The sequence below is a fragment of the Phaseolus vulgaris genome, chromosome 3, assembly GCF_000499845.2.
Source record: "Phaseolus vulgaris cultivar G19833 chromosome 3, P. vulgaris v2.0, whole genome shotgun sequence".
Classification (NCBI taxonomy): Eukaryota; Viridiplantae; Streptophyta; class Magnoliopsida; order Fabales; family Fabaceae; genus Phaseolus; species Phaseolus vulgaris.
In genome coordinates, this window is record NC_023757.2 from 11,268,237 (window position 1) to 11,287,796 (window position 19,560).

Genomic DNA, 19,560 nt, shown 5'->3' on the forward strand with positions numbered 1-19,560 from the left:
AAAAAGAAAGAAAAAGTATAAAATGAGGTGGTTTGAATTGAGTGGAAATTAATAAGTTTGTATATTAGATTGATGTGATTCAAAAAATAAAAATAAATTGTGTTATATAAATAATGAATAATTTTGTTTGGTTTATTTTATTAAAAATTAGTATAAATTATATTTAAATAATGAATAATTATGAACGAACCACTGCAAAAATTGTTTAGATATACTTAATAAAGAAATAATAATATACAAAATTTCTGTACTACTTCATATATGTATTAAAGTGTCTTAATCTTTTGATGGACATATTCACCATGATGAAGGTTACGGGATAAGATATTCAAATCTAATTGTAATTCCTATATAACTTCTTAATATTAAATTAAATAATTATTCTTAATATTGAATTAAATAATTATAATTGTTATCCAAATACAATAATTTTAGGTTCTATAAAATTAAATTATTATAATTGTTAATCAAATGTGTGAATATATTGTTCTATAAAATAATATGTATTGAAGTTAATTATCAAATTTTATTTTTCATTCACAACTAAATGTTCTCGTTTGCTCGGATTCACGAAACATACATAATTATTTTGCGAATAATTTCATCTATTTCGTACGTAAAAATATTGTGTAAACTGTTATCGTTTTACTAAAATCTCAATTTGCTTCTCAACTTCGTTTCACCGTCACAAAAATGAATGCTTACACATGGAACCAAATAAAGAATGTCAAAATCAAAACAAAAATCAAAGTTTTCACTCAAGATAAAAGACTTAAATATTGCATTTAAAAAAAACATAATAAATTAGAGTTAAAAACATAAGTAATTATGTCTCCCTTCATAATTAATCAAAATTCATTATACCTCCCTTAAAAGTGTAATATAACATTCATCATTGTCACCTTTTCTTGTTGAATAATCCAACACTCCAGTCCCTATTTCGTCCTTAAAATGTGACTACACTCGTCTCCAATTAATTCCAATTATTGTCTACACCAATTTCCTTTACCCTTTTACAAGGGATCATGCTTGCTACGTTCCTTGCTCCATTTTCTACATCACTAGTTCCAAATTGAGAAAAAAAAATGTTTATCTGGTAGGTTCATGCAATATGTTGCACTGGGTTCTGGAAGTGTTAGAAGGAATTTTATGTGTATATCAATTCTTGAAACGGTCAATGTTGTTAAAACATGATAAGAACTTGACCATATACATCTGGAGTTAATGGTGACATACTCCAATTTATTTCATAAATACCACATTCCATGTTTCTAGATATCATGGGCAGCTACATAAACGTTAAGTCATATTTGTATTCCTCCAAAATTGCAGCCACCGGGTCAAATGTTCACAAGTGCTTACTATGAGTTTCAACTTCTTAGCAGCAAATGAGTATCCGGGTATGCTATTCAATTTATGTCAAGAACAGCAACCTAAATGAATGTTGAAAATTTTCATCCCTATCTCAGTTCATCAGTCTGGAGGACAACCTTCTGACAAAATATGACAAATCAATTATAATCAGTGTTCTTCCACGAAAAGCTGACAGCACTGTTTTGAGACAAGAATAAAAATATGTAAAGAATTACCTTGAATATTCAGCATTGTAACCTAGTATGGAACCTTGACTACCAATATCTGTAGCTGATCTATATACCAAAAATGTAGAATATCACTTGTTAAGAGTTGATATTAGATCTTCTTAGTACTTGGGAACTCCGACACTTGGAGCCTTGCCCAGAACAGACTCAACATCTCCATGAAATAAGCTGAATCTTTTTGCCACAGCAAAACCAGCATGCATTCCATCTACTGCTGCACTAATGATCCCACCAGCATAGCCTGCTCCTTCACCAACCGGATACAGTCCTTTTACTGAAGTGCTCTCGTAAGAGTCAATATTGCGTGGAATTTGGATGGGTGAACTAGTCCTAGTCTGGAACCAAAACCTTGTTTAGTACAAATAAATAGCAGTTGTGAAGCAAAATCAAAAGAATCACTTGCTTTGTGAGGAAATTTTAATCAACAACTTCATACTGAACCAGTAGGCAGGATCAGGGAATAATTTGCAGAATTTTGGTAAATCATATATACAACGGGACATACTGATATCAGACCGAACCAAAAAGGATAGCATGTTTTTTATTACCTCTACACCATGAAGGAGGGCCTCATTGCAGATAAATCCTGGTAACTGAAAAGTTAAGCATGAATAGATAAATTATTCTTAGTATTTTTGTTGGATAAATTTATGAATATAGAAAGGACACGAGAAACTGCAAACCTCTTCCTCAAATGTTAAAAGTGAATGTTTCAAAGCTTCAGTTATATGCATGGGAAATAGCTGATGGAGATTTGCTGCCTTCACACCCAACCGATAACTTGACGGGGGTACAGATGTTACTGGCACAAACTATCAAGCTGAGTTCATCTATAAGCTGAGAACCTGGTGTAATAAATAAAGAATAGTGGTGAATAATTTTACCTGACAACTTGTTCTCAAGAAAGTCTGTAACTGTCTGAACAGGCACTACAAAATTTCCTCCTCCCATCATAGCAGCCCTTTGTTCGAACTCTCTCTAGATAATATAACTTATAAGTATTAGAGAAAACAGAGATACAGTCAATTTATAACAACAAGAACATTGACCAACTAGTTGAAAATTTTGCATCTGATGCAATATATTGGTCCATTTGTCATATCACTTACACTTAAAGGACAGAGAAACAGGAAATAAATTTATATATTCTATTATTTAATAATTAAGGATTGAAATAAGGTTCTAGGGAATGAAAGAAAGATTTACTAATAAAAAACTGAACAATTAAGATCTCAAGTTTAACTTCATACATTGCTTTTGATAATAAAAAAGATGAAAAAAAGAAATGAATGATGTTATTATAATTAATGCTGTTAAATGGTCAGCGTAATTGACTCTCTTTTATTTTATAACCAATGCCAATGCCAATGCCATTTATATATTTCTTCCCAACCTAAAATCCCATAATTCAACAATTAACAGTAGGGCACGGACTTTAACTACTAAAAATCATAAGAACTGCAAGTCTGCAACAAACCTAGGAAAGAGAAAACAGAAATTCTCCTTCCATAAAAACTGCCAAATTCACAGAATGATCCTGTCTAATTTGATTTTCCCGTCTATAATTAGTCCTCCTAGCTAAACTAAGTTAACTAATTAATGGACTAACTGACTAACAGTTGTCCTTAGATCTCATCTTATACCTTGCAAAACCTAATAATAACACAGCTACGATAATAAGTATTCAGACCAACCTGAAATTTGACCCCAGCAAGAGGACCAAAACAATTCAAAGCTTCAAAATCCTTTGTTGTGACCGTAACCACAAGTGCAGCATTTGCCCACTTTGATGCCCTCCGAGAAAATGACATGCCATTGACGCATATTTCTGACGGATTTGTACTGGTGAGAACAACCTAAAAGTTCAATTTTCTGTAATTCAGTATGAGTTGATGGCATCCAATGAAGGCTGAGCAAAATTAAAACACTGAAACAATAGTTTAATGACACAATTATGCCAGACACACACCTTCTTCCCCCCATGCAAATCAATCAGTAAATATTTATACCATAATATTCATGTGCAAGGGCTCAGCACCACAAAGAACACATATTCCAATTAACATGATGATTGAGACTTTGGTATCTGTGGAGTGTCTAAGTCTCATATCGAGTAACATGAGAATCTCAAAGGCGTATTTTAGTACTTGGATCTACCCCCGTAAACAACAGGAAGGCACAAAGCTCGAGTACTACACTGCATACCCTCCAAAGTGATGGTCAACCTGAAGTGGTCAATGGTTGCTCAGAAAAGTGAAGTAAAATTCAGTGTGGCTGACTGGTTGTATCTTAAAGTTCAACCTTACTACTTGAGATCTCAAGCAAAGAGAAATGAGATGTTATCTCTGATACTAACGGTCCCTACAAGGTCCCCTAGAATTGGTTTGGTTGAATACAAGCTAGTGTTTCCAGAGCACATCCATCTTGTATTACAGTTATGCCTACTAAAGACGGCACTGGCAACAACATCAGTTACAACCTCTACCACTTGTTCTAACGTTACAACCCCAACCAGAAGATGTGCAAGCTGTTAGGTATGTGGATCACGGAGCAACATAAGTCCTCACCAGAAGGTAGGATCTTCCTCCTTTTGAGGATTGGGGGAATAATTTATCAGCTTTATGTTTTCTGTGGTTAGGGGTAGGAAACGGGGAGGGTCAAGCGTGTGATTAAGCAAGTTAGTTTAAAAGGGGGTCAACTTCCTGCAGTCTGTAAAATTCTTGGGCCACCTCCTTTTATTCTAAATTGCAAAAGTTACATTCTAGAATGAAAGGAGGAAACACAAGAATTTTTTAAGGTGTAGAAAGAAATACTCCATAAAAAGTAGTTGGACCACAGCTGGATGCCCATTTATGGGTAGTTTTCTGTTATAAACAGTAAACCATTTGTTGTTATAAAAGGGGAATATTGGGATATTGTAATGGGACTTTTCTGAATTAGAAAGTTTTTATTTGAGTCGACCAGACTCTAAAAATATGTGGAGTGTGTATGATTCTCATAGGGAGATAATCCCTATTATTCAATAAAGATTGACTTTTTCTGCTATTTCTGTCAAGAGTTCTACTATATGATACAAGATATGCTATGCATGTAAAATGAGAACACCTACCTGCCCACCTGGACACATGCAGAAAGAGTAGCAACTACGATTTGCCACCCCTGAATTAGATACTTCGTAAAAATCCTCCTTGTCAATATAGTTGGCAACTTTGTAATCTGCCACTGGAATTTTACCACGTCCATGGCATACCTCGGAAGCCAATTCAGCATACTACACGTTTAAATGAATGAAATTCCATGCATCATAATCATGAAAATAGAGAAATAGCTTTTATAACAATAAAAAAAGCTTCTATCAGTACAGAACAAGTTAATTACTACATCACATTTCTGTATGAAGTTATCATTATTACCTACCCTTTCCCCCATTAAATTTTTATATATTATAGATCATTGACAAGACTGTCAACAATATAAATTTATTGTTGCCTAATCAAGCAAGAGAATATAGTAAAGCAAAAAACATTATAAAAATGAACAAATTTATACGCACATCCTCAGTATATTTATATTACTTTGACCACTTTAATGAAACAGTTCTAATTTTATGTTGAATGACGAAGTTGTCCACTTCTTTTGTGTCAAACCTAAATGATCTGTTACATAACGCCAAGCACCCCTAAATGGATCAAACTTGCTTTCTTTGGGACACCCCTTTGAACTGCTGCACCAATAGTATCATTCACACTTTTTTGCATCTACACAGCGCCAAATTGCTGGTTATGGTGCAAATTCAAATCTGCTACTGTAGTTTTCTCCACCAATTTTTCTTGATCTGTGTGTACAATGTGTTCCTGTGCAATTTTGTTGCTGCATTTGTGATCTACTACCTCTATTATTGTTGTGGAAATCCTTTGTCTTGATTTCATGTTATACGGACTTTAGGTGATATACAAAATTATTGTTTTGCTGCTTTTAATGTCAGCCAAAGAGAATTAAAGCACAAACAATGTGCTGGACAGATTAAAAAAATGTTCACTTAATGTTACTTTATTTTTTTCTTAGTTTCTTCAATGGAAGGATGGATTTGGTGTGTAATGACATCTTGGATTTTTTATCACTCGAGAATAGTTTAACCCAAAAAATCTTAAATACTTGTCTTGAAATTAAAACTATAAAAAAGGCCCATATCATGTGCACTGGGTAAAAACAATGAACTTGGTATTGGTTTGGGTATGATCAGTAAAGTTCAGTGTGATCCTTCAAATTATTGAGTTTTCATGAGCATCAACTGAGTCCTCCTTGCTCTGGAAAATTTGGTTGTGCTATCCTTTTAGTGCTATGTGATGTTTGAAATCCCATAGCTTGTGTTTTCATGAATATTCTTCTACCTGCAATCTATTCCAGTGTCTTGTTTTAACGGGTTTGAAATGAAGAGAGAAGATACTAAGGAAATTTTGGGACCAAAAAACATTTAAAAAATCTGCCAGTCCCATGAGGCATTCTGCAAACAGATTAAAACATCGCTTGAGACATGGGGTGAAAGGAAAAAAAAAAGGGGGATATCAGCCACAATAGAAGCAAACGAAAAAAATACACACTCAATAAGCAACTATTTCCAACTATGGCAGTTTCAGATTTAACAAAAGATGGCGAAGAAATCTCCCCTCAAACCTACAAATATCTGTTCCCTATCATGCTTGATATGAGAATGCAATAACAAAATTAACAATAATGCTGCACCAGTTGTATTGTGAATTCAGAATTATAATAATACGGCAACAGGTCATTTATCTGTTTAGAATGTATCAATTGAAATAGCCCCAGTGTCAATTTAACATCTTTAGAGTTCATGCCTGCTTTCTTTAATCATTTCCTTAAATTAGCAGGTTCTACTGAAAAGTGTGCATTATTCCACCCACATACAGCTTTATTTATAATCAGGGAATAAAATAAATAAGATACAATCAAAGAGAATCCCAGCTAATAGCTATACAATATTCTAAGTTCCCTATTTATACACAAGATATGATTCAACGGAGCAAATAGGGCATTTAACTAGAGAATAGATTATAAGCATCTTAAGATCAAGACCATTTGATTGCTGATAGAATTACTGGAGGTATTAAGTTTTGAGTTTAACTATTAACAACTGAATATATGTCAAACCCCAGCTCTAAGTACTACACAGCCATTAGAGTGTTTTTCTGTTGTTTCAAAATCACAGTTTAATTCCTCTTAATATCACTTCTAAGTTACATGCATAATCTCTCCATTTCAATTTTCTAGATAACATAGGTTTTGAGAATTGATGATTACTAATAAGTCTTCGTGGGAATGATATTTGGGACACCATCCTTGTTACATGAGCAATAAGGAACACTTCTCATAGATAAAGTTTAAACTAATCAATCACAAAACAAAGGTGTTCAAATTATTCGACTAGACAAAAACCTGTATGCTGTTTATTAGCTCCTGAGGATGCTCAATCCGTAGCCCTACCTGTAACAAAAGTAAAAAGCAATAAAAATAAAAATAATGAAAAATCGAGGGTGTAAAAAACTTAACATCATATCATCATTTTTATTCAACTGAAACAAAATTACACAAGCAGAAAAGGGAACATGATGTTATAACTTAAAATGAAATTGGTCAATCAAGGATTTTTTGAGAACTGGGTCAGCCCTAACGATCTATATTAGTTTCCACTTACTGAATTTAGAGGTATGCTTTTCATAAAGAAGGCACTTTGGTGTCTATGTGTGAAAAACAAGAAAAACACAAGGAAGGGTTGAATTGTGTTTTAAAAGATTTTGTTGTTTTTCACAATTATTGTTTGATACTTAGTAGCCAGACGATAGGTTCAGTGTATGATCAAACGAACCAATTCAGATTTTCACAAACTTAGTTTTAAAAGCTTCACCCTCTTATGTTAGTTATAGGTAATTAACATGCAATGTACAAAGAGATTAACGAGAGAGTTTACACAGTATTTTTATAATGATTCGCCTAATAGCACAGACTATGTCCAGTTCTTGACCAACAAGTTAAGTTCTAGGAAGCAGACTACTGCTGTGAAGTACAATCAACTATTATTTCAGCTCCGGTCCACTTTTGGCTGACCTCATTCAAGTATTCTTTTCATAAGTCACTTCTAGCTCAACCAAGTATTCTTTCACAAGCCACTACTGGCTTGCATTCCTTTAACAAGTCACTCCTGACTTAACCCAAGTATTCTTTCAACAAGCTACTCTTGACTCAAGGCGAATATTCTTTCAACAAGAAGTCAATCCTAGCTTGAGACAAAATACAATGTCTTTGTTATCAAAAGATCAAGTTTTGTGCTTAATAGCAATGAAGCACAAACATAGGTGGTACAAACACGAAAATGACACAGATACGGAGGTATGACTAAATTTAAAAATATAGGACACGACGATATATGTATATATATACACACACACATATATATGATTGTCAATAATTATACTTCATAATCTAAAAAATCAAGAGGAACAATTATAAAAAAAAGCCTAACAAAAGAAAAACTTGTGTAAACTATAATGTTTAACTATTACATTTGTTCATCCTCATTGAAAAGTACAACTTCTAAGTTTGGTTCATCAAGAGATAAGCTAGCAATTTCAAGAATCTCATTATCATCAAATGAAAAGTCATCTCCTACAACACCCCACAATTTAGTTTTCTCTTCTTTGTATTTTGAGGAGTCTCTTGAGAGAAGACGAAGATTACTATAGAGAGATATTAGATCAACCGCCCTTATTTCTTTTCAAAGAATTTATAGAAAAGTAGGTACTCCAGTTCCTTTCACAACAAGAAGCAGAACATGATTGTCTAAGTAACGTAAGAGCTATCTTTCGAAGTGTTGGTGCATGAGTTCCAAGAATAATCAACCATGATTTGCATCATTTTACGTCTATCCTTTAAAGAGTCAACATCGGCAAAATCTTTTATTCCATCTGAAAAGTTTGCAAACTCTATATTTACTTGTATCCTTACATCCACATCATCAAAGTACCTCTTAAAACATTTTTTTCTTTTATAAGTTTCATATCTTGATGTGAGGCAAGTTTTTGTAAATCTTCATTTAACCATTTATGACTATAATATCTACAACATTAAAAATATATAAACATAAATTAATATAATTTTATAATTTTATGATATTATAAATAAAACGTACTCAACAAAATATATTCATTAAAATAATTTAAGAATATAATATATTACCTTAGATTTAAAAAATACAAAACAATGAAGTGATGTGCTACTCTTCATCCAACGATCAATTAATATTGAGATTACTACCTTGAAAAAGGATGAATGTTCAATTTATGTCTTTCTTTCATGTTGGTCTATGACATTTCTCACATTTTCAATCATTGAATCCCATATTTCATATACTAAGTGAAGAGTAGTCATATCCATGCTTGTTTTATGAGAATATCATAACAGGGGAAATAAAAGAAAGTGTATAGTCAACATTCATCCACCAATCATCAGCCAACAAAGTTTCTTTCACAAATTATGCACTATCCAGGTTAACGTTATCCTCTTTGTAAGAAGAACATTCATCACTAATAGTCATCTCCTGGAGTCCATTTTTTAAACTTTTATATCCAAGAGCATTGTTGGTAACTATCACTATTTTTTTCCGTACTTTTTGCTGCACAAATATTTTTCAATGCAAGATTCAAGGTGTGCACTAAACAAGGAGTCTAATAGATCGAAGGAAAACCTGATTCTATGAGCATAACCACTGCCTTACATACAACTACATTATCAATTACAATTTGTACCACATATCTCCACAAAGGTTATGTTTCATCTTCTTTATCATTAGCTTGATTAGCTATCTTCATCTCAATTTTCTATAGCAAAAATAAATTAAATATAAAAAAATTATTTGAATATAAAATCAAATAAATTTATCTTATAGAAACTAATTTACTGTGAATAAAAAAATGTCACAAATTAAAAATTAATTATAGTATAATACATTATATATTTTTAAAATAATATTAAATAATTGTGCTAATTAATATTATGTTATATTTTTAATTTCAGTATGATTATTGTAAAAAATATTATCTTTTAAGACTTATTTTTTTAAAAGTAAAAGTTTAATTTAACCTTTTGTAATATTTATCTCTAATAAGAGTTTCATTTACCATTTTAAAAAAAAAAATCAAATTATAAAAAGCATAATTTTATGTTTGTAGGTTAAATAAAAAATAAAATAAAAATATATGATTCAAAGTAAAAAAAAACAATATAACATAACTATATAACAAGTCACATTTAAATTCAAATTGAAAAAAGAAAACATAAATTAAATAAAACAATATCATTCAAATTTAAATGGAAAAAAAAAACATCATATAAATAAATTTGTAAATTACAAAAGATAATAAATTTGATAATGTAAACACCGGAGTAAAATTGTAATCGGCAATGTCAAACACAGATTGTAATAGGAATTCAAAAAATAACAAAGTATCAATATAATAATATAAATTTGAATTGTTGGAAAACGTGTTTAGATAAAAAAAAATAGAAAGATTAAACAACCCTCTTGCTTCTTACTTCCTTGTGTACCTTCTTTCTTCTATCTTTTTTCTTCTTTCTTTTGCAACAACTAATGACAACTGCAACAATTTCTTGCACTGTATCTCCTGTTGCGAGAGACGCTGAATGGTAACAAAATTTCCTCTTTTATTCTTTTTCCTCTTTCTTTCTTGTTCCTCTCTTTTGTAATTCTCCTGTAACTTATAGGGTGTGTCTACCTCGTTTCTCCTAAAGGGGGATATGTGAAGATCTTCTAGTAAGGAATAAATAGATTATTTGTTTCTTGTTTCTCTACCCTTTTTTTTTTCTTTAATTAAAATGGATTCAGGTGAGATTTTTTGCCGAGACACTTGTATGAATGGGTGGACTGTGTCACCTCCGACACATCCAAGGATTGGGTTGTGTCCGGCCCAAAACAACGTATCCGACATCTTGTCGTTCACACATTCATTGTCTGTCCATGTCGGCAATGCGTATGAAGCACATAAACACTGCCTCAAAGCCACATTAGAGCTTCATAGCTCACTAGAGAGGGTAGCTTCGACGTACACAAGGTTTAGGCTCTTTCTACTTGTTTACTGGGATGAACACAAACAATTCTTACAAAGCTTTTAGCACACAAAAAAAAATCAGCAGAATTTCAGCACTTGCGAAATAATGGCTATGCTTCTTGTTCTTCTCTTTGAAGCATGTCTTTATATAGGCTTAAAGAAAGTAGTTGTTGCATTCCCTTATGTGGTCGTTAAGTAGCTTTGAACTCATTTGAATGTCTTCTTCTTCTTTCGTCTGATGAGCTTGACCGTTGAGAAGCATTAAATGCTCTACACGTAGCATTAATTGTTCTTCTCTTCATGCAACGTCCTCGATAGCTGACCATACTTATCTTCTATGGTACCAGAACCTTTTAAACAATGGTAAAAGTGCAAACCGTACATGACATATAGCTAAGTCAGTTGAATATTGCTAGTGTTAAGATAGTTGGTGCATATTGCAACTTTAGTTTGAATTCCAAGAGAAATTTAAATGAAGCTTATGTTTGGCACAAATCTCTTTGGCGACTGACGGAGAAGACATGCTCTGCATTGTAGACTTAAGCTTTAGGAATATTCTTTAAGTTCGTGTCAGCTTAGAGTCTTGATTGTACGTGTGATGACCAATCATTAATCAGACAAAGTAGAATGGTGCTCTAATCGTTTGTCAAACAAAGTACTTGCATGATCAGCTCTTTTCCTTTAGCGACTCTAAGACACAACTTAGTCAGAATCATAGGGTGTTGGACTTTTTCTCTAATACTATGGTGAGAAAGGAAAGATACACAAAAAAGTTTAGGGAAATTTAGTTGCTGATTTGGGACAAGGCTATTGCTTTTGCTTTTCTATGGGGAAAGGATTCTCTAGAGTGACATTATCAAAGCATATATTTTAACTCTAAAATTGATATTTAAAAAAATACAAGATTTTAACACTTGAGGAAATCCAAGTGTTTTTCATAAAGGAGAGGATTTGTTCTTGTCGGTGGTGTTTTGCTCATTACGTATGACATGAAGAGAGATTGGAATGCCTTGTTACATGATTCTATCTCTTAAGTCCTTTGGCTTGAGAAAAAGTTGGCTATTGTCATTTCTTATTTTTACTAATTATTATAGTAAATTGTGAAGGACATTTCTTCTTATGGGAGGATGCCTCATCCTCTTGATTTTTACTGTTCTTTTAATTTCCTCTTATATCAAATAAAATTGCATTTGGTCAATTTAATGGCATCTCTACCATAGTGAGAAACATCCCAACCCCATCAAAAGAAAAATTAAAAACCCATTAAATCTACAATTTAGGATAGGTCTCCCTTAAGGCAACATAATGCAGACCATTCTCCTTTCCACTCAAGGATTGATCATGCATTATAGTGATCAATAAACTCCAATGCTGCAATGTCAGCTGAGATTTCAATCTTTTGAGTGCCAAAACTGGCACTTTCAAATATATGAGACATATGGGAAAGACAAGAATAGAAGATAATTCTTAATGTCAAATGATGAATATCAAACAAAAACTGAACCAACTATCTAATTAAAATAAACCCACATGAATCAAGCCTAACTTGTAAACAATGCATGGCAGTGATGAAGAAGCCACAGCTCTACCATTTGGAAGTTAGAACTGTCTGAGGAATACACAAATCTTACATGGGGATATGCAAACAGATGATTATGGACAAATAAGCATACCAACTTTAATAAATTGAAATAAAGATTAAAACACAATGTCAATATAAACTCACGGCAAAATCTTTTGGTATTAATTCCACATTATGAGCATGAAGTACTTCATATGTATCACGAGCCGAATGACCAACAGCTAGAATAACTGCATCATATTCCATCTTCGTACTTGTCAAACATGATTTATCAGCTGATTCAGATACCATGACTCCCAGAACATGTCCATCTTTTATAACTAAATCATCCACTCTCGTCCCAAACTTTATGGTGACCTAGAAAAATAAGCAGTATTGTTAATTGGACAAAATGAAGACAACAACGAGGAAAACTATAATGACTTGAATTTATTTTTAATAATATAAGGAGGTTATTGGAACTCACACCCAAATCTTGCAGATGTTGCCTAAAGTTGCGAAGCAATGGGACCAACTTATCTGTTCCTAGGTGAGGCTTTCCATCAATCAATATCTGTTCTGGAGCTCCAAACTGCACTAGAGTTTTCATAATCTAAAAAGAAGATATCAAGACAACTTCAGTAAGAAATAAAGGTTAGACATTGATGGGACAAATGATAAGCCAATAAAATATATTTGTTGAAGCCAGTCTTTTCTGAATGTTCAGAAGATTCATGAATAGGATATAATGGAGACTATAGAGTATTGTATCAACACACTACAGATAACACAATTGCCTAATTAAACACCCTACTATAGGATATAATCCTACTACATAACTACCATCAATTATTTTCCAAGAATAATTGCTACCATATCAGACAGTTTGTATAGTATAGGATAAGTAATTTTCGATGTTATATATACCCCTAAGTCCTCATAATAACAAGTTTAATAACTGCTATCCTATTAATCGCAGTTGTATGATAAAAAATTGTAAAAGTTATAGTATAGGCTGCAAGACGGTTTTCATATTAAGAAAAATGTTGATGGTACTATCTGCAAATTTAAGCCAGATTAGTGGCTAAAGGTTTTCCCCAACTTTCTGGATATGATTTTACTAAAACCATCACTCCAGTTACCAAAGCTGTTACTATCAAATTAAGTATCACCTTGCTCTAACTAAGCATTGGGCTTTGCATCAACTTCACATTAACAATGCCTCTCTGGATGGACTTCTTGAACAGACTATCTATATTATGCAGCAACCTCCAAGATTTGAGGCTGCTGATTCCTCACTCGTTTGCATGTTAAATAAGTCTCTCTATGGCCTTGAACAAGCTCGAAGGAAGTGGTTTGACAAGTAACAAAACACACTTCTATAATTTGGCTTCACAGCTAACAAGTGTGGTCCTTCTTTGTTTGCATACCATGTTAACTCTGATGTTGTTTATCCACTGGTTGATTCAGATAATATTATAATTACTGACAGCTCTCCTTGCCTTACTCAGAAGATTATTACTCAGCTCAGTCGTTCATACTTTCTCGCAAACAGTTAGGACAACTTGATTACTTTTTGGGTATTGAAATTACACCTTCTTTCTGGATATTACTTACTCAAAGCAAGTATATTAAAGACCTATTGCAAAAGACAAATATGCTTTAAGCAAAAGCCATATCCTCTCCTATGATATCTACTTGTAAACCCTCAAAAAAAAAAAATGGAGCTGATCACCTGACTCAAAACTTAATCCAGATCAGTGGTTGGAGCACTTCAGTACACTAAAATCACCAAACCTGAAATAAGCTTTGTAGTGAACAAAGTAATTCATGGCCAAGCCTCCCAAGTCTCATTTAGCTGCTATCAAGAGAATTCTTAAGTACCTTAAAGGTACCCTCTATCATGGGCTTCATATTCAACCTGCAGTTGCTGGTCAACCTTATTCTCTTCAAGCCTTTTGTGATGTTGACTGGGCTGTTGGCCCTGATGACAGAAGATCTACTCATGAGCTGCCATCTTTCTTGGACTAAATCTTATTTCTTGGTGGTCCCGAAAACAACCTGTTGTGGCAAGGTCCACTACTGAAATAGGGGATATGAGTCTTGCTCAAGTTACTCCTGAAGTTCTTTGGGTGGAAACACTTCTTACGAGTTCCTTTTTCAACCTCTATTATTTACTATGACAACCAAAATACAGTTTCTCTTGCTATTTTGCATGCTTGCAAGAAACTATGGATATCAATTTGTTCTTTGTCCGAGAAAAGGTTCTTTCCCAGCAACTTCTTATTCAGCACATTCTTGTTCAAGATCAATGGGTTGATGTTTTCACCAAACCCCTCTCCACTATTTGATTTTGGTTTCTTAGGAACAACACAAAGTGATAGAGCTTCCATCTTCATCTAAGCCACCTTGATTTTACAGGGGTGAATGAATATTGTAAGAGAGTTAGTTTTTTAAAGCTAACTCTCAGCAGTTAGTGTGTTATAACTGTCCCTTGTCAGTTCTCTCTTTATATCAGATCTATATATAGAGTTGTCTCATGTATTCGTATACGAAAAATTCAGTTTTAATATAGTTTTCTCTCTCCAGTCTATCAACAGTTCCCAAATACCTTGCAAGACAAAGGCAACAAACAGTTTGCATTCATAATCATCACAAATTATGAGAGCATCTGATTTTAACTTCAAGAAGGGTAGAATTAAACCATTTATCAGTTAGAAATCTTTTCTTAATAAGTCTACAACCATCAATTTTACACATACACGGGATGCACATATAAACTTTATAAATACTACATAAGAGGACTAACTGCAAGAACGCTGCCACTGTTGCGTCCAATTCTGGTTACCAACTTTCCATCACTCCAGGTACCTGCACCACCCTGCCACACATAAGTCCTTAATAAATGACAAAGTAAATAAACAAGAGACTCATATGAGACGAAGACTAGTTAAACAGAAAGAAACATGAGAATCACAACTGAGCTGATCAAACTACCTTTAAAACCCAATTATGATTTTCATACGCAATTCAAAAGCCTTAGCAATGTATAAATATTGCAGTCTAGATGACCATTAAAAAGGTGCATATTATTTCCATTAACTCAAGCAACACGTGATAATAATCTCCTTGACTGTTGGCTTTCGTAGATAGATTCTGAAGAAAATTCAAATTGAAGTAACAAGCAGTAAAGTTGCAAAAATGGAACAAAAGAATATTTCCATGTGTTTTCTTTTAGAGAAAAATGGCATATTTGTCAGAACCTGACATGTAAAAGCAAAATTTAATATAAGAGTAGAATGGACCTAGTAAGAAATCCAAAAACAAACTCATTTTAAGTCAAAAGTGATGAACAATCATGAATGTACCATTTATCATTGTGAGACAATAAACCATCATTAAAAGAAATAAATCAAGATGCTTAGTACAAACCTCCCCAAAGCAAAAGTTACTTTCCAATTCTAAAATTCGACGAACTATAAGAGCACCAATATCCCGCCCTCTTCTCTCTACTGGTTGACCTCTTTCTATCAATGTAACATCTGCACCTAGCTGAGCAAGAACCAGAGCTGCAAATAAGCCAGAAGGCCCACTACCCACTACCGCAATTTTTGGCTTTCTAGTAGCCTGGTTCTTGCACAACTCCGTTGAGAAAATGCTATGTCCATTTCCCCCTGCCAAAACAGCTTCTTTATTTTCTTTACATTCACGAATGATACTTTCCAGATCAGAAAAATCTCTTTCATCATGCACACGTTCCACAAGGCCAACTCTAGGCTCCAGCCGTGAAATAAAGTCCCAACAACGAGGCTCCAGACTGATGAGCTTTTGGACATCCAAATCCACAGTATGTACAAATTTGGGCTCTTTTAATTTCTAAAAAACAATCAGCAAAACAAAATAAGAGGATGCAAATGAAAGTATTTCAGTTATGTCAATTCAAATTGAAATTAACTGCTTCAAAGATTCCACACGTGTATAGATTTATCTCCTCAGGTTTATGTTCTGCTTTTTGTTTATTGTTTGACACACACACAAGCCAAAACCAAAGAATTGAAATATAAACCAATTAACTCATTAACTAATCCGTGACAAAGAGAATTAACAATTGCACAAAACCATGGCAAATATTGATTTCTGCAAACCTCAAGCTAATTATTATTACTAGAAAGTTCAAAATTCCATCTACAATTGCAATTATCATAGAAGATTAAGGCTTTGGCTTATGGAGGTCTCTAAAACTGCAATGCGACCACAATAAGGGCCATATCAGCCACCCCACTACTCCAGGCAATGCACGCTCCCATTTCCCATTTAACCTCCATTGTCTCTCTCCCTCTTTCAAATTTGTTCTAAATGTAGACAACAAGGAATGAAATGCACAAATATATTGAAGAGTGAATTTTAGTTTGACATTGAACAAACATACCTTTCTAGCATCAAAAGACTTCCTAACGACGGTAAAAGCTTCTGCTGGCAACATAGAAGCAACCTGAGAAAGAGAGAAAGAAATGAAACTTAAAGTATATTCCTTTATTGGTTTCTCTTATGTGGGAAGGGTGGGTTTGCTTGAGTACCGGGAACTTAAGAACTTTGGCGATTTGTTGGAGAAGGGCATCGGAAACATGGAGAGAGTCCTTGCCAGGGTCTTCATGAAGTGGAACGGCGAGCTTGAAGAGCCTCCACGTACCCTCAAACTTGTCCTTCTCCTTGGACTCGGATAAGAACTCTTTGACCTTTGTCCTCAGCTTCTTCTTCTCGGATGGGTACCTCTGTTTACCGGTTCTCTTTGCACACCAGATGCGCCGTGTTTCACTGCCGGTGTAAGGAACTCGTCCATGGGTGCGACCGTGAAACCAGACAGCATTGTGGTGGTGTTTTATCAAGCAGGTGGAGGAGGAGGAGGAGGGAGAGGGAACTAGGAACATCTTCTGGTGTTGGTGTTGGTGAAGTCAAGAAATTGCTTCATTCGGATAACACATTTTCTATTTCATTCTCTTAAGATATGTTGGGTGCACTTTTTTTTTAAATTAAAACTGAAAATAAGAACTTCAAAAAAAAGCTTGTTTAAATCTTGTTTGTTTATTAAGTAAAAATCTTGTTTAAATTTAATTTGTTTTATATAAATTTATCTTGATAATGGCAAAAATCTTAAGTATTTTATTGAGGTGAAAATTATATTTTCTTTAAAATGTAAAAAAAAAAATACATTTTAGTTTTAATGAGTTTTTAAATAATGTTATCGATTAAAGAAATTTAAATTGTAATAAAAATTAAAATATTTAAGTTATTATATACTCTTAAAAAAATAAAAGAAATAAAAAAAATTGAAAATTTAATAGTATTAATTTAATTTAATTTAAAAATTTAACATATTTAATATATAATTTGTAACTATTATTTATACAATGACAACCAATACGTTTTTCACTTGATATAATGTATTATTTTCCTGTTCTTTCATGTACAATATTCGTTTTAGTTATGAAAAACAATGTTTAATATCATTTTGCTAAAATCAACACTTTGGACCACTTCTTTATATTTTGAAATGTGACACGTCTAAAATATATTTTCAATTCTTTATATTTTGAAATTTGAGACGTCTAAGATACATTTCTAATGTGACATTTGTGCAACCCCCTTTGATGTCTAAGGTTTACATTGGGCTTAAGAAAGTCCAAATGTAACCATAGATAACTCATACTATCTTAATCTAACCTTATTCTACTCTTAACCCAAATACATGGCTCAAAACCTACATTACTTCACTAAAATATTTGACCCAATTATTTTATGCTACTAGGACAATACATGACCCATGAAATACTAAACTACTTTATACATTTATTTAAAGTAAAGTTTGGCCCCAAAATGATGTTGACTTGTCTCCTTTGAAGTCAGTTGAGACTCAGTCTCCTTGTGTTGTTTTGACCAAAGCTCTAGTTGATGTTTGGATGGCTTGGAGATCTTCTTGAATATGTTTTATACATTCCTTCAACCTAGAGTTGTCTTCTTTATTAGACCAACAAAAGATAAACAAAAATTCAATTAGACCCATATTTGCAAGTATGTCCACAAATCGATTTTAGGTCTTCATCCTCCTTATTTTGTGGATGTTTGTAGTTGGACAATTTCCACCATCCCCCTCTTAAGTGGACTTTTCCTCAAATCTATAGGATTGATTCCAGACAACAACCTTATTACTGCCTAGAACTTATGTTTCTTCTCTAGGATCAAATATCCATATAAAACAAACACCAAATAGATGAATTGGTATATTTATAAAATATTTAAGAAGAACAAAGTTCTTCAAGAAATAATTAAGAAAATGTTGGCTTCTAAAAGCCATATACTTCTTATCAAATAAAGGACAAAAGTACACGTCATTAGAAACATTTTTTTTTCTTGTCTAGACTATATTTTCCTAAGTTCCTAAGAGAGTTAGACAAATTTTTCTTCGTTTTTCATTTTTTTTTTTTTGTTCTTGGTTCTTTACCACTTGTGAAGATGATAAAGAACTTTGTACAAATTTATCTCTATCATAAGTGAAAGTTATTTTATTAGTACGACCTTCCTGAATGGTTTTATGATTAATTTGTTGAGGTCGTTGTAACAAAATATCACAAGCTTTCCTTGGTACTTGACCATATAAAACTTTTTTGCTCATATAATACCCAATGGTAAACTTTACTTTCACTTGTTGCTTGACTACCATACTCTCATCTTTATAAAGTTTAGAATGAGAAATGATAGTTAAGTTCATCATTTGAGTCAACCTAGTACCACAAAAATTGTAGCATGATCCACTATTCGCAATGAGAGAACAAGTTAGGTTAGAACAATGTGTTTGAAAAATATTATCTCTTTGGGATATACTTGGTTGATCAAGAATTCTTTTCTCAAGGAAAAATTTCATTAAAACAAGGATAATCAACCTTCACAAGGGAAACATTTGGATTAAATTTTTCTTCCATTGTATCTATTCTAGAGGGAGGTTGATAATGTTCATTCAAACTAAGACTACCCTTTTTTCTTTCTCTTATTTTCTTCTGATAAGAGCTTGCACTTTTTCTTTAAAACTATGTCTCTGTTCTTGTAAACTCTTTATCTCCTTTTATAATTTTTCTTCTTACTTTTACAATTTCCTTTATTTCTTCTCTAAGCTTTAAGATTCAGAATTCCTCCTCAAGAATGACAAGTTTAACATTTTTTCCTTCAAAATTTCCTTTTTCCTTTTATTCGTTATAAATGATTA

At 32.9% G+C, this 19,560-nt stretch overlaps 1 protein-coding gene across 3 annotated transcripts; it reads right to left on the reverse strand.

The window, feature by feature from the left end:
- Nucleotides 1-1,135: 1,135 nt before the first annotated feature.
- LOC137806645 (uncharacterized) lies at nt 1,136-17,304 on the reverse strand. 3 transcript variants are annotated; one of them, XM_068606858.1, is made up of 14 exons: nt 16,880-17,304; nt 16,732-16,794; nt 15,735-16,178; nt 15,112-15,183; nt 12,790-12,915; nt 12,468-12,680; nt 7,056-7,103; nt 4,711-4,872; nt 3,296-3,457; nt 2,486-2,579; nt 2,285-2,403; nt 2,150-2,194; nt 1,590-1,936; nt 1,136-1,493 (listed from the first exon to the last, which is right to left on the reverse strand). In XM_068606858.1, exons 1-13 carry the CDS (start codon nt 17,228-17,230, stop codon nt 1,703-1,705), a joined length of 2,133 nt encoding a protein of 710 aa, XP_068462959.1. In that variant the 5' UTR covers nt 17,231-17,304; the 3' UTR covers nt 1,136-1,493; nt 1,590-1,702. The 3 variants fall into 3 exon arrangements, with proteins under 3 accessions (XP_068462959.1, XP_068462960.1, XP_068462961.1); XM_068606859.1 differs by having other exon boundaries at nt 1,136-1,490; nt 16,880-17,282; XM_068606860.1 differs by lacking the exon at nt 4,711-4,872 and having other exon boundaries at nt 16,880-17,282.
- Nucleotides 17,305-19,560: the final 2,256 nt, after the last annotated feature.